General features: G+C 37.4%; 3 protein-coding genes across 3 annotated transcripts; 2 read left to right on the top strand and 1 right to left on the bottom strand.

The window, feature by feature from the left end:
- Positions 1 to 1,190: 1,190 nt before the first annotated feature.
- Positions 1,191 to 2,188, bottom strand: LOC117667153 (olfactory receptor 5D18-like). Its single transcript, XM_034420369.3, has one exon. It carries the CDS (start codon positions 2,186 to 2,188, stop codon positions 1,241 to 1,243), a length of 948 nt encoding a protein of 315 aa, XP_034276260.1. The 3' UTR covers positions 1,191 to 1,240.
- A 5,233-nt stretch (positions 2,189 to 7,421) lies between these two features.
- On the top strand, positions 7,422 to 9,031 carry LOC117667201 (olfactory receptor 8D1-like). Its single transcript, XM_034420414.2, has one exon. It carries the CDS (start codon positions 8,048 to 8,050, stop codon positions 9,029 to 9,031), a length of 984 nt encoding a protein of 327 aa, XP_034276305.2. The 5' UTR covers positions 7,422 to 8,047.
- Positions 9,032 to 11,658: 2,627 nt separating this feature from the next.
- On the top strand, positions 11,659 to 14,338 carry LOC117667150 (olfactory receptor 5F1-like). The gene is made up of 2 exons (XM_034420366.1): positions 11,659 to 12,590; positions 14,314 to 14,338. The coding sequence occupies exons 1-2, from the start codon at positions 11,659 to 11,661 to the stop codon at positions 14,336 to 14,338; spliced, it is 957 nt and encodes a 318-aa protein (XP_034276257.1).
- Positions 14,339 to 15,943: the final 1,605 nt, after the last annotated feature.

A 15,943-nucleotide genomic window follows, 5' to 3' on the forward strand; every position in this document is an offset into this window, starting at 1 on the left:
TTCCTCCCCTACCCCCTTTGGCCATGAACATTGAGCCAAGGTGGCGCAGTGGTTAGAGTGCAGTACTGCAGCTACTTCAGCTGATTGCTAGTTCAGCAGATCAGCAGATCAAATCTCACCGGCTCAAGGTTGACTCAGCCTTCCATCCTTCCGAGGTGGGTAAAATGAGGGCCCAAATTGTTGGGGGCAATATGCTATTTAGTATACTGTATTTGGTGTAAGCCGCCCAGAGGCCTCAGAGAGTGGGTGGCATAGAAATATGAATAATAATAACACTGAATGGATATATCAGATTACTGGATTGGCCTATATTGCAGAAATGTACATTTTATAGCCTCCCCCTGCTTCTCAAACTCAGAATGTGTTATTTTAACATTTTAAGCATACTCCAAATCTTAACAAATTCAAATGACCATAAAGGAAGGAAAGGATTCCTAAGAGTTGGTGCACACACTGGCCAAAATCCATGCACAGTTTTGTGTAAGGGCCCCAGGCTGCCTCAACAGTTAAAATAGTGCCCTGTTCTCCTCCAGTTTAAAAAAAGGGTTCAAATGCTTTTTAAAACAGAGGACATTTTTCTGGCCTCTGCAGCTCCAAGATATCAGTAGAACATCTTCTTAGGGATGATGCCCCTAAGAAAGTAAGAAGCAGATGCTGATCCTTGGCACTCAGCTAAAATTGGTTCCTATTCAAATCCATCCTGTTTGCAGATTAGAATTAAGGAGTGGACATGTGGAGGTAGAAAAGAGGAGGAGGCAGAATAAGCAGGGACAAACCCCACTTATTATGAAGGGTGTTTGATTTGCCTCCTATTGTTACTCAGAAGGAGCTCTTCAATACTTATTAACAAATAGATGTCAGAGTGTATGCAGGAAATATTTCCCCTGCTTGCCTTATCAATGATTTCTTTTCAGGAAGAACTCATGTGCCATCGCAAGCCTTCTTAGGGACATGAGCCTTATGAAGCCATAGTTTTATAATAAAGGAGACCATTATGAGAGAAAACATCCTGATTTTTATTCTGGTATATAAGTAATATTTTCTCTGCCAGTAGTCTTCAAGAAATACATTACAAAGCTACACAACCACAAATATAGGAATGCTGGAACTTCCTTTAGGTTTCCTTCTGAGAAATGCATTTATCCTGTCAATGCAAAGGACGGGTTTTTATGAGCACTTGGTTGATAGGGTCTGTCTTTATATATCACCTGGTTGCCTGACAGTACATAAGAAAATCTATTCAGCAGGTTGATAGAGAAAAAACTTTTCTCTTCACCAGCCTTTGAAAAGCTCCTTTTACTTCTTTGTTCCTCAGACTATAAATCAGAGGATTCAGCATGGGGATCACCATCGTGTAGAAGACAGAGGTAATTCTGTTTGAATCCCTTCCATGGATTGCATTAGGCTGGCAGTATATTAGGAGAATTGTCACATGGAAGACTGAGATTGCTGTGAAGTGAGAGGCACAAGTGGAGAAAGCCTTGTATTTTCCCTTGCTGGAGTGAATCTTTGAAACACACACGATAATTAAAATGTAGGACATGAGAATAATGATGATGGTACTACTCTCCACAAAGGTGGCAAAAATGAAAAGCAGCATCTTATTTAGCTGGGTGTCTGAACAAGACAGAGTTAACACTGGCACAACATCACAAAAGAAGTGGTTAATGATATTTCCACAGAATGGTAGCTGAAAAGCAGAGATCGTATGAACTAGAGCACAAATAATGCCCCACAGATAACAACTAAGCACTAGAAAGATGCAAACGTTTCTGGACATAATCACACTATACAATAAAGGATTACAAATGGCCACATAGCGGTCATATGCCATTGCAGCCAAGAGGAATGATTCAGCAACAACAAACATGACGAACAGGTACATCTGAACTGCACATGCAAAGAAACAAATGCTTTTTACTGCAGAGGCAGTACCCATCAACAATTTGGGTGTTATAGATGAAGAATAACAAATGTCAATCAAGGATAGATGGCTGAGGAAGAAATACATTGGGGTATGGAGATGAGATTCAAACTTGATTAACAGGATGATCCCAAGATTTCCCGCCACGGTCGTAATGTAGATCACAAGAAACATCAGAAAGAGAATGGCCTGTAATTCTTCTGGATGGTCTGAGAATCCCAAAAGAATGAATTGGGTCACCAGTGTGTAATTTCCTTTCTCCATTCCTTTCAGATTACAAACTGGAAAGTATCACATTTGATACAATATGAAGAGACATTTGACCTAGAAACCAGATGAAGGACATGACAATTTGTTTCTGCATCATATTTTGTCCTTCAAAGAATGATTTCTTTTTTCACCTGTGAATGATACTCCTGGGGGGAGATGGGGGGAGAAAAAGAGAAATAAAGAAAATAGCAATAAAGGAGTGTTTATCAACATTGTTTTTTTAAAAAAAAAATCAGCTTGTGACTGCCAAACCAATCACTTACTAAAATCCATCAAAGTATTTGGAAAGAGATTTTAAGTAAAATTCTTCATAATGTTGCAATCCCAGTTGCAGTTATTTTTCTATAACCTATTGGATCTATCTATCTATCTATCTATCTATCTATCTATCTATCTATCCATCTATCTATCTATCTATCTACCTATCTATCATCTATGTATCTATCTGTCTATCTGTCTATCTATATCTATGTATCTCTCATCAGCCATGAAGTCGAGACATCAGTCAAACAGAACTCCATTGCTAATTGAATGATGGACTGTGTAAGAAAGATCCAGCAGGACCAGCCATTATGGAAAAGTAGTCTCACATTAGTCAATGTTTCTATGAAGGTTGGAAATACTTGAACTTCACAGGCAGTGAGAACAGTTGAAGTATTAAACATATTTCCCAACTTAGAGCAGTTAGAAAATTATTGTGAATAATTTCCAGTTTAGTTAGCACCCGGTACACTAACAGTCAATCTCTACATCCAGATGAGAGCAAGCACACAAATCCCTCAGTACAGCTAACAAAAATATAACTTTATATTTGTTATGAAACATCAGCAGAATAAAAACATTTAACTGGCAAAATGGATAATAGGTGGCAAAAGCAAGTAAAAGAGACATGAACAGGTACAAATTTATATTATCTATATCTATCAAAAGGGGCATAACTTTCGAGAGCTACTACCAACTCTGTTACTGTTGCTGTTACTACTAGAAATTAGACTGTAAGTAATTAACATAGATAATCCATAAAGGACCTTTCCCTTTGGTTGTCCAGCTTTAATCCCTTATGTCCGTAGTACTAACAGAATACTGATGAAAGTAGGATACTAATGATCATTCCTCTATTCTGCACCATGAAAGTAACAATTTGGTGGTATGAGAAGGCCTCCAAAGGCATACTTTTTTCACAAATTATTTTACTAAGTCTCTTTCTGTTGCAAACGCATGTACCTTCCATATGTTGATCACAGTATACATGGATAAATAAAAACACTCTCAGATTGCAAACTGTAGCAGCCGTCTTCAAATTACCACAAAATGAGAAACAAAGTTGAAAGCCCCCTACTCAAGTTTTCAGAATCAACACTTAACTATATGGACAGCTTTCTGGTTTTCACAGGGCTCAGACTGAAGGGTGCCTGTTGAATTAGACAGTGAATGGATTCTAATTTGTCAAGAGGGTCCTAAGCATTGCAAGGCTTCTAAGGGGCAATTCAATTTGACAAAGCTTTGATCAAATTACCTCTTTGAAGCAGTTTCTTAAACTGAAGCAAGGTTCAATTCAAAGGACCAGCTTCGCCATTATTGCCTATGTGCAAATCTTTTTCCTCAAAAAAACTGTATTGGTTCTTGAATAGAATAAATTTGCCCTGCATGCCAACTTGCAAATAATTGAATCGTGCTTTCTTCACATTTCAGATCTCCTGCTTGATTTTCAAACTTTAAGTTAGATTGGACTAAATTTAATTTTATTCCAGAACTTACCAGGTGCTATCTGACATTGGAAAGCAACAGAGCAGTCCTAGACATCTGCAGTTGCCCAGCCAATGGCAACAGACTCCTCTTCCTTGACCTCAAAGGCAAATGCTACTGACTGCATGAGGGGCCCTTTTTCAATCATCTCTGTGCCCTTTGGGATGTGATCTCTGAAGTACTTTAAATTTGTCTCCTCAAGAGGAGGGATTCCTCAAGCAATATCGGCAACAATGAAAGATTTATGTAAGAGTTGCATATTTTTGCTTTGTCTCCTCTTATCCAGCCAGGAACCAGCTTTCTTTTCCAAACTTTAACATCCAGGCTATTCTCTTATGTAATAAAAGAGAGATCACAGCAGCCCTATACATATCTCTTTGAAGTCTGAAGGTTGAGTCATGGCTACTGAGCTTATTTTCTTATTGGTTTGAGACATTTCACTGCTCATACAAGCAGCTTCATCAGTCAGAGCAAGAGCCTTTGGAATGTACCAACTCTTTCTTCGGGGGGGGGGAAATCCCTGAGGTTGATGCTGGAGAAGTTGGTACATTCCAATGACTCTGCCTAACTAACTTGCTCTGACTAAGAAACCTACTTGGATGACCAGTAAAATGTCTCTAACAAGAAAATAAGCCCAATAAGTCAAATTCAACTTTACCTGGATGACTGAGAATTTTTATCAACATCCTTCTGAAGCATTCTGGCTTACTTGCTCAGTGATCCTTATATGATGTGTACTTATCAGTAGATTGTGAAACTGGAGGGGAGATGAATTGTTCAGATCACTTTTTTTACATACCCTATATCAATTTTATTCATATAGAATCTCCCCCCAAAAACTGGGGAGGGAAATAAGGAGAGTGAACTCAAAATACATGTATTTGTCTAAAGAATTACTAATGCCTATCTCATCACTATATTTTAAAAGCTCTTGAAACTTCTGATGTCTGCATCTGTATCTGGAGCCACATTATATTAATAGCCCATCTTTTCTCCATTTCTCAGAAGGCATCAGAGAAGCATTTAGCTGCTCTGGGCTGAGACTGAAAAAATTAAATAGGCTCAGATCAATTAGTCCTTGAATAGGAGACCACTGACAACACTAGGAAATCCCCAGTCTTATAGTCATAAGATTGGGAAGTTTAAAAACATCTTGGAAGAAGGCAACAACAAAGAACTTTCATAGTGTTGACATCCTTCAAGAAAATCCTATTACACCCCACACAGAGTGTCTATGAAATTGAAAGGACATATTGACACGAATCAATCTAACCTTTGCTCTTTGCTTCTGTTAAAGAAGTTGCTTGTACTATTTTGCTATGGTTAGGAATCGTTTGTTAGGAATTCATTCTGTAAGAGAATTGTATCCTTTTCTATCTGGTTTCTTGCTTCTGTCATTTGTTTCAGAGCTAGGCACATCCTTGGAGACCGTTCCCAGGAACATCCTGCTCCATAGATAAAGGGGGGCTGCCTAGGACAAGGACAAGGGATACTCTGTAAGATAGTAAAACATGGACAGAGACAGGGGGCCTGAACAAAGAAAGATCACGTTGGTGACAAACCTTTGTCTGATTGGATAAACTTTGTTTCTATCGATGTAAAATGTATATAATACTCTGAGCCACTCTTGCAGGGTGTGGCTATTCCTTACATGGATTTTGTCTGTATTGGATATAGTATTCACCCAGAGTTTTTACTTTGGCCAAAGAATAAAAAGTTGATTTTTTTAATTTATTTTTTTGCAAACCTCGTCTTGAGTCTCACTCTCTTTGGCATCTCAGTGGCTCAGGGAAACTTCTGGGACTTTCCTTGATTCAGGAATCAAGCTTGATTTGAAGAAACCATTACGTTTGTTTCTTTCTCCAGGAGCTCAAGGCAACATAAACAGCACTTATTCTCCTTCAATTTTTCCCCAAAACTATATGTGTTAGTCTTGGCTGAATGTTAGTGACTGGCCCAAAGCCAGTAAGCTTCCATGTCTGAGAATTACTACCTGGTCTTCCCAGTAAAAGTCCAATGCCTTAGCCATTAAACATATTGTCCTCTCAATGGCTTGTTTTATTTCTTTGTTTGATTGTATGCATGGCTGACAATACTCAATAGTCTTCTCTTTGTGGTTAAATGTTCAACAAAAACATTTAAAAATATATTTCCAGATCACCTATACTCTCCAAACACTTCCAAGCTTAGTATACTTTGATTTATTACCAAAACCAGAGAAAGTGATTTTTTTATAAATGGCCTACCTCATTCTGAAAATAAACTAATGGGATAATAATTAAGTGGCTCAGAAGGAAATAGCCATACCACATCAAGGAAGTTCTCTTGATGATGTAGGTTTTTGTTTTTTTTTAAATAGAATAATCCTATAGGATAAAGAGAAAACTAATGGCAGAGGAAACATCATTTTCTAAATTAGCTAGTTCAAGGCTGGCCAAAGCAGTTATTGGCTTGTCTTTCCTCTATCACTGGAAGCAGCTTCAGCTGCAGGGTCACAGTTTTCAACTTTGAGTTACAGCCCTAGCTCCACCAACACAGACTGGCATCATAACTACCTCTAGTTGCTAGAAAAGCCCTTCAACCATATCTTACAATCTGCTGAAGACCATCTGAAAGGCTACAAAGGTACCTTATGGCTAGAATGTCATGTGGCCCTTCACAGCTTTTTCATCATACTGCTGAAAATATCCTAATTTTATTAGCAAATGTTGGACTTTATTGACCGTTTTAAAAGGTTTCCTTTTTCACATTTGTCAACTGGTCCTGTCCACAATTGATATTATTTTCTGGCACACAGTAAACAATTTTGTGCCACAAGCAGGACATATGGCCCCCAACAAGATGCATAGAGGAAGGTGCAATGTATGAACCTCTAGATCAGTGGTTCCCAACCTTTTTTGGCCATGCCCCACCTAAGCATCTCTAAAATCCTGATGCCCCCCCTGTGACATATAATTCTTACTTTACTCAAAAAGTGAACTCTACTCACACGGAGGAAGCCCAAAAGGCCATTACCTTAGTTTAAACAAGGTTCAAATTGTGCCCATTAAAAATAAAATTGCCCCCCTGTGGGACATGGGCCCCACATTGGGAACCACTGCTCTAGATCATTTCACTGGTTTTCCTAAATGAATCCTCCCAGGCTCCCTTCCGCAAATAGTTAAATCAGAAGTAAAAACTATTGGAAGCAAGACATAAGCAAGTTTAAAATGGAACATTATTCTTGTGTCCCCAGAGTGAGTGAGATCATGATTCAGAAGCACTTGGGGAAAGAATAAATTATTTTCAGCAATTCATAGTTCCAACAAGTATACAACAGCAAGAAGCAGAATTTCATAGCAAGGTTAAAATGAGAAGACCTGTTCTCTCCATTCTTGCCTGTTCCAAGGTACTTTCCCTTTTTATCTATGGCATCTGATACTATTTCCTCTATTAATCAGTTGCACTGGGTGATGGCTATGCACGTTCAGAAAGGATTGTTTCTTACAGGAGAGAAGGTATCCAAGAATCAACTTTCCCCACTGCCTCCTATATATTTCTGAATTACATTCCATGCTGGAGCGACTTTTCAAAGGGAGAAGAGCACCAATGAAGGGGAAAGATAACTGAAAATTGGAGGGCGCATCTTTTGTGAATCAGAATGCTTCCTATTATTTCAGTTTTAACACAAATTGTAAATAGTTATAATGATGCATGCATCTTATGAAATGTACAGCTGAAAAAATTATCTGACTTTAAATAGCAGGGAAGAGATTTAAATTAGAGTGGGGGAACAGATTTGTTACTGATATAAAGGAGGGCTGAAAGAGGAAAATAATAGCTTACAGTATTCAGATTTGTAGCTATCAGGAACAGGATGAGTATTTAGGAAACAAACATCTGAAATTATAATCCTGAATAAATAACTAGATTTGGCAGTGGCTGGGCTACAGGAGAAAGAGGGAAATATTGAATTTCATGTTAGTATGATAATTGAAGTAATCAGGAAAACAGTTTATAGCCTGTTATTTTTAAATATTTGCTATTTTTAAAAATGTGCTTCTCTCTAGTTTCAGTGGTGTCATCTGATAAAATCAAAGACTGGCATGCAAACCTTTCATCAAAGAAATGTCTGAAGGAAATGTCTCTATGGGAAGTGATTTTATTCTTATGGGCTTTACAGATCAGTATACTTTTCAAATGTTGTCTTTTTTGTTTTTCTCAGCTGTTTATATTTTTACCATTGTTGGAAATCTTGGCATGATTTTATTAATCAGGATTGACTCCCGACTCCATACGCCTATGTACTTCTTCCTGAGTCATCTTTCTCTTTTAGACATGTGCTATTCTTCTACAATTGTTCCTAAAACTCTGGTGAATTTCTTAGCAGGCAGAAAGACCATTTCATTTGCTGGATGCACCACTCAGTTATTCTTCTTTGCAGCTTGTGCTACCACTGAGAGCTACCTGCTGGCTGCCATGGCCTATGATCGTTACGTTGCAGTTTGCAAGCCTCTGCTTTACACAGTTGTCATGTCACAGAAAGTTTGTGAAGGGTTGCTGGCTGGGGCATATGTCATAGGTGTGATGAGCTCAGCTATACATACCATCTCTATATTTCGTCTCCCATTCTGTCATTCTCATAAGATCAACCACTTTTTCTGCGATGGGCCCCCACTCCTAACCCTAGCCTGCTCAGACACTCATTTCAATGAGAGACTTCTTTTTGCTGTGGTTGGGTTCAACATCTTGATCAGCACTGCAGTCATTCTAGCATCCTATTTATCTGTCCTCACCACTGTGCTGACTATCCACTCTACTGAAGGCAGGTGCAAAGCCTTCTCCACCTGTGCTTCCCACTTGGCCACTGTTACATTGTTCTATGGAAGTTCCCTTTTCATGTATTCACGGCCAAGCTCAAGCTATTCCTTGGATCAGGACAAGGTGGTTTCTGTGTTGTACTCAGTTACAATCCCCATGCTTAACCCACTAATTTACAGCATGAGGAACAAAGAAGTGAAGGATGCTCTTAGAAGAACAAGAGGCAGATTCCATTCTTCATGGTGCCAATGGCACCAAGTAGTGCAATCTCAGCAAATACAGTACAGATAAATCTTTTTTTTCCCCAAAAAAATAAATGGGCAGGGTAGTTAACCAAAAGTTTGAGGGGATGGGAAGAATATGGGGAAGATGTCCTTGAAGGTCGACTTTAATATCTTTGAAATTCCACCCTTTCAAACAGCCATGTTTCTATTTTGATCTGCTTTTGACTTAGTTCAGCAACATTGGTGCAATTCTTGTTGACCTCTGTTGTATAGGATTCCCTGTTAAATTTACAGAACAGTGTAACCTCAGTCTGTATGACAAAGCCCCTACAGAATTAATGTCTCATTTTAAATTAACTGAAATTTTGCTGGAGTTTTGTAGAATATAAATATAGTCTGTGAAGACTCTTTTTGCAAGATGGGACAAAGTAAAAGAGAATTTGTATGAGGCTTAAATGTATTCCCTACAGAATTGAAGAAATACCGACATACTATATAAATACAGCTTGTAATTTATAATCTGGAACTTCACTATCAAGGAAGCCATGAAGTAAACAGCTGCTTCTCAAATGTCCAATCATTTGAACATTTTTATTAAATATCCTAATCATTGTAAATAATAATTTAAAAATACCAACATCAAAGTGTACATATTTCAAATGTTATGAAACTATATGGCTTAAACTAGGCAGGATAACAGTTAGAAGGGTGATAATTAGAAACACAACCTGTCATATCTCATTAAAAAGAGGGGGAGAAAGAGGCGGAAAGGAGAGAGAAAAGAAAACTTCAAAACTTCTAGTGTTTTGCTTTTTTAAAAACATTACATCTCTTGAGTTAGTAAGTTAAATTACTAATTTAAATTATGGCTCCCATAAGAATACTGACTGAAAGTATTTAAAGCACTAGTTAATAGCAGGGAGAAATGATTCTCAGATTGGTCTCAGAAAATAAATGGGACCTTGAGATGAGTAAGCTTAGCCAAACCTACTAGGAACACTGGGTGTTAGGTTATTACCAAGAGGGATTAACCAGGCATCATAATAACATCACTGAAGCAATGGATTTGGAGCTATCTAACAGGTAAACCCATTGTCCAGTTAATATCTTCCTGGTCCTAAAGATGGGAAGTGTTATTGTCACTCATGTTAGATAGATTTCTGTTTTTTCCATTTGCTCATTCGTATGTTCAGAATACGGAAGGTAGCTAAGGCAGGAATGCTGGATGCACTATGTGTAAACAGTATACCAGATGACAATATCTAAATAAGGAAGAAGAAAAATTACCACCAACTGTATGACTGGGCTATTTGTGTAATGATTTGTCAATTCTGTTCTATATTCTCAGGATTTCCTAACCTATTGCAAAACTATTCCATTTAATGGAAGAGAAATTAATGGAGAAATCCATACATACAAAAAATGTTCCTATTCTTTTTGTGGCATAAATAATACTGTCTGAACCTACCCAATTCAGTTATTCTGTGCAATTAGGTTTTGCAAATGACTTCCAGGAGAAAAAGCACCTTTCTACTAACTAATCCAAAATTCAGAAGGAAACATATATTGTAATAATATATATATGCTAAAATGCAGAAGTACTATTTTTCTTTATTCAGGAGCAATCAGAGAATGGTGTGCATAACTACAGTATGTACATTCTCTTCCCATGGATGCATAGGTGATGCATCCACACCGCCATATAATACATATAATGCAATAGGCTGATGGAAGGAAGTTTCTGGATCCAACCTTTCCCTTTTACAGTTTAGGATCTTTTCCAAGCCTATGAGCAAGGGACAGATTTTCCCTATTCCTACCAGTTTAAAATATTGTCTGTGGTATTGGAACATTTATGAAATGAGTTTTACAAAATCAAGATAAATGTGTCCACATCTGGAAATATTTACGAGCAATAATTAGCACTGACAGTTCTAGAATATATATGCTAATAATCTTTTCTAAGGAAAAGGGAAATCGATAGGCCATTGTTTCATGAAAGACTGCTTAAGTGATTTCTACTTAAGAAATCATACAACACGGACACTTGAATGCATCTTCCAGAAGGAGATATGGTGATCATGCATGTACCATCTTTCATTGCATATGATGAGAATTGTGCTAAGCTCCTTATGAAATAGATATTGCTTAAAAACTGGTTTGTCTGTGTTATTAATAACTGCATTTTAAACTGCCTGGAATAAAAATTGAAAAAGAAATTCATAAAATAATATATTGCTGCATATTACAAACAAAGGTACCTACAGCTCATGATTATTATTAAACTTTAATAATATTTTACAAATACGCAAACTGTTAAAATATACCTGACTTTACAATGATATTGATTTTATATTTGCAGATTCAGAAAGACTCATAAACATTATTGTCTCTATACTCTAAAGTGACAAATTAGGATCTATTGGCAAACAAGAACAACAAACACCTCCCAAAACTCCATCCCAAATCCTACATCATCAACAGAGAAACTGATTCTTAAATATGATACTATTTAAGAATCAGTTTCTCTGTTGATGATGTAGAATTTGGGATGGAGTTTTGGGAGGTGTTTGTTGTTCTTGTTTGGTTTTCATTATTATTATTTAAATAAAATGCTTATTTATAACTTTGGAAGGTACATGAAGATCCATATCTATTCTCCATGAACATCACAAGAACCATTCAGAAACGGAGATGTCTATTGAAAATTACACTGCAGTGTCCGAATTCATCCTCCTGGGTTTTGCAGAAAATCCCAAACTGAAAGTTCCAATTTTTATATTTTTCTTACTAATCTATTTTATCACAGTGGTAAGTAATTTGGGCATGATTTTGCTGATCAGAATGGACACTCAGCTTCATACACCCATGTACTTTTTCCTCAGTAACTTGGCTTTCATAGATTTTTGTTATTCCTCCAATATTATCCCCAAAGCCTTGGAAAATTTCCTGGCAGAGAAGAAAACAATTTCCTTTGCAGGATGCATCATCCAGATTTATTTCTTTGTTGCTCTCGCAAGTACAGAAATCATTCTTTTTGGGTTGATGGCATATGACCGTTACGTGGCCATCTGCAACCCTTTGCTGTATCCTTCCCTCATGTCCCATGCCCAATGCTTCAAAATGGCAGGAGGAGCCTTCACAGCTGGCTTCTTGAACTCCATTATTCATACCACTCTGGTAGGTACTTTATCTTTCTGCCACTCTAATGAAATCAACCATTTCTTCTGCGAAATCCCCCAACTCCTCAAACTCTCGTGTTCCAAAACCTTTTTAACTGAAATACTTATTTTTGTTTGTGCTGGAATTAATATGCTGGGCTCTCTCCTGATAATACTGAGCTCATATATACATATCCTTGCCACAATATTTAAGATGAATTCAGTGGTTGGCCGTCAAAAAGCTTTCTCTACTTGTATTTCTCATTTGATTGCGGTCTTCATATTTTATGGAACAGGCCTCTTTATATACTTGCAACCCAGTTCAAACTATTCAGAGGATCAGAATAAAACTGTTTCTTTGTTTTATGCCTTCATCATCCCAATGCTGAACCCTTTAATCTACAGTCTGAGAAACAAGGAGGTGAAGGATTCACTGAAGAGAACAATGGATAGAAATCTATTTTTGCATTTGAAATAATTATTAAGTCGAGAAGATTTCAGCCCACCTAGATATGCTCCTCAATTTATATTTTACTGTGTAACAGTTGTATTATACTTTGAAACTGTAAAAATACTTTAAATATTGTCAACACTTCTAAAATATTGTAATTTATTATTAAAATGGTAAATAAATGTAATGGCCTTTTACAATAGAAAGTATCATGAGAGGAAAAAATTGATGGAGAATGGTTGAAGGTAGTGTGTTTGCATATCCCAATGAAGAAAAGATACTATGTTCTAGCATCTCAAGGGTTATCATATAGAAAATGGCCCAAAATTATTCAGAGCTGTCCATGAAGATGGGACAAGAAACTATGTGTTTAGATTATAAGGAAGCAGATTTCAGTTGGACATCAAGAAAAAATTCTTAAGGCCTTTTCAGTAATAGAAGCAACTACATCAGAAGATGGTAGAACCTCCCTCCTTAAAAATGTTTAAACGCATCCTGAATAATCATCTGTTGGTAATGCAAAACTACTTGATTCCTGCATTGGGCACATACAGACCTCTGCAAGATGTTCTACTAGGTGTCCAACATTGGCAGATGTGTGTAGCCAATGATGGTGATCATGTAAAAACGTAAACACAAATAACAAAATAGCTAATTACAAGAATTATTTTCTTGCTTCATTTTTTAAAATATCCCCATTTAAAGCAAATTTATGAAGATAAAGGTAAGACTTTTCATTCAACCTTCAATGGCAATTTGGAAGATAATAATACTTAATTCATTGAATAGTGACAATCAATATAAAATTAGAGTAGATAGTTAGCCACTTACCATGATCCTTTGGGTAATCAATTCAAAAACTAAAGAGGGAACTTTTGACTATCATATGAGTCAGCTGATGAATTGGAACTGTTCCCTCTGGGAAGTCTGTAGAAATAGCCTCCTTCTGGCCATTAAAAATCCAAACTTTTTGCAAACTATTATCTAGCTGTTTAATAACACCAAATTCTGCAGAGAGATTGGATCATGATTCATGTTATCCCCAGTCACCACAAATTTTGAACTCCCATGCAGGTTTTTTTTTTTTAAAGATATTTAAGGGATCCAAGGAAGGAAGCAATAGCAGTTTTGTTAACTTGCTGCTTCAGCATAACATCAGCTGTGCACTGGAAGGGGTACTGTGACAAGTTCATATGATAGATTAAGGGTGCAAATACAATCTTTGAGACACAAAAAGAAAGTGCTTCTGGAAATATGATGAGACATTTCTATTATCACGCAAGTTACCTCCTGCTCATACAGGTAGGTGGTCTATGATCACAATTGGTCAAGCGATTCATTCATCATTATTCATGTTATATGCCTGAGAATGAGAGGGAGAGGGAGAGAAAATAGGGAGATACAGGAAATGATCTCTGTGATACAGCCTAATTGTTTTATATCAGTTGAATATATGCAAGTGATGCAAGAGATATTAACACAATTTTGGGGTGAGAATGATGAATTTGATGACTGCTGCATATGTACATTTGAATAGGGGGTATTTGTGTGAAAGTGCAGTATATTTGTGAATGGGGAATGTTTCTTCTTCTTCTTCTTCCTCTTCCTCTTCCTCTTCTTCTTCTTCTTCTTCTTCCTCATTACAGTTATTCTCAACAGAATAGTGGAATTGTTGGATTATCTTCATTATCTTTCAGTGTTCTTGAATCTCTCTCATAATCCAGGCATAACCAAGAGTTTGTTTCTGAGACTTAAACAGTGACATATACTACCACCATGTCCTCATGTGACAATTATAGAAAGAAACTGTTCTACTCTTTTGCAAAGCTGCCCCAAATATCTAAATTAATTCTTACACAGCAAAATGCAGAACTTTAATCAGCTTCTCAGGGTTGCTTCTGTAAGTAATCTCTATTTAAGCTGCCTTTTTTTGGAGGAAAGGCAGAATGTAATAAAATAAACAAATATATGAACTCCAGGCATTTGGTGAAATGGAATTTGAGCCAAGAAAGCTGTATTAATAAACCTTTAAGGTATTAGGTGACTTTTCAATATTCCTTGAAACTTCTTTGAACCACAGAGAAAGTCTCACCTGTTCTGAGAAGACTGAGGAGGTATCTTCTGTTCTGGAGGATACCTGATTGGTTTGTGTGTTGGACATGTGAGTGATGGGCAAGGACTTGAACTTTCTCTTGGGTGAGGAAAACCCGGAAGCTCTCAGATTTGGGTTTTCCCAGATGTGCCAATATGGGATCTCTAATAAGAATTAGCTTTGAGGAACTTCAAACCTTGGAGTTTGATTTCGTTGGGGGTGTTACTTGGAACCCTGACATTGTGGTTCTTCTACAAACCAACAGAGGAGGACTTTTCTCCCATCCCATAATTCCATGGGACATCAATATCCTTTTGAGAAGAGCAGTGGGTACAGGCTGCCTATTAAGGCTGCCCTGCCTTTTCAGAATTTCTCTTTCTCCTAGCTGGGCTCTTAGAAATCACCCTTGTCAGGCTTATCTTCATTTTTTCCCTGATTTAAATGAGGAAGGGGAGGAATAATGTTTGCAAAAACCTGGATTCTTTATGAATCTTAAAAAGAAAATCATTTTCCTCAGCAAACAGTAACTTTTAGAATGCTTTTGAATTTCAGCATAATATGAAGCAACAATAGAAGCAAGGAAAAATGGCCTGAAGTTTTTCTATTTTTTTCCATATTCCTGGGTAGATTCAGATTTAGGCATAAACTAAACATGCTACAGGTTAGGACTTCACATCCTGAGATGTGTATTCATGGGAGGGGGGGGAAAAGCCATTTGTTACAGTCTCATATATGAAAGTAAATTAAGTCCTCCCGTACTGTATGCTGCTCACACAGCTCTCATTAGTTTATTCAGATATGCTTTGCTTCTCTGTGCATTTATAACTTTTATTCAAAGAGGGTCCTTCCCCACCCCAGGGCTTTTGAAGCTTGACAGCAGTCTTGCTATTTTATGTTGAGCCTTCAAAACACTCTTGACTCCTGGTGAACTAGTCTCTGCAATTTTCTGGCTAAGATTTCAGAAGTGGTTTGCCCCTGTCTCCTTCCCTGGTTTGAGAGAAGAGATTGACTGGCTCAAAGTCACTCAGTTGTGTTTGTGCCTAAGGCGAGACTAGAATTCATGGTGTATATCGTCCCCCCCCCCTTTGTAGCCTCATGCCTTAACCAATACACAAAACTGTCCCTCTTATCTTCTATTATCACTAGCAAATATCACCACTACAGCTTCCTGAAGTTTAGGGTCTCCTAAACCATGGCTACATCCAGCAATGTAGCTGTTAGTACTTCTGCCCCAAGGATGTACTGTTCTGAAGCAGAGGACTAGTTGGGGGACAA

The sequence above is a fragment of the Pantherophis guttatus genome, chromosome 1 (assembly GCF_059756535.1).
Source record: "Pantherophis guttatus breed Tessera chromosome 1, ASM5975653v1, whole genome shotgun sequence".
Lineage (NCBI taxonomy): Eukaryota > Metazoa > Chordata > Lepidosauria > Squamata > Colubridae > Pantherophis > Pantherophis guttatus.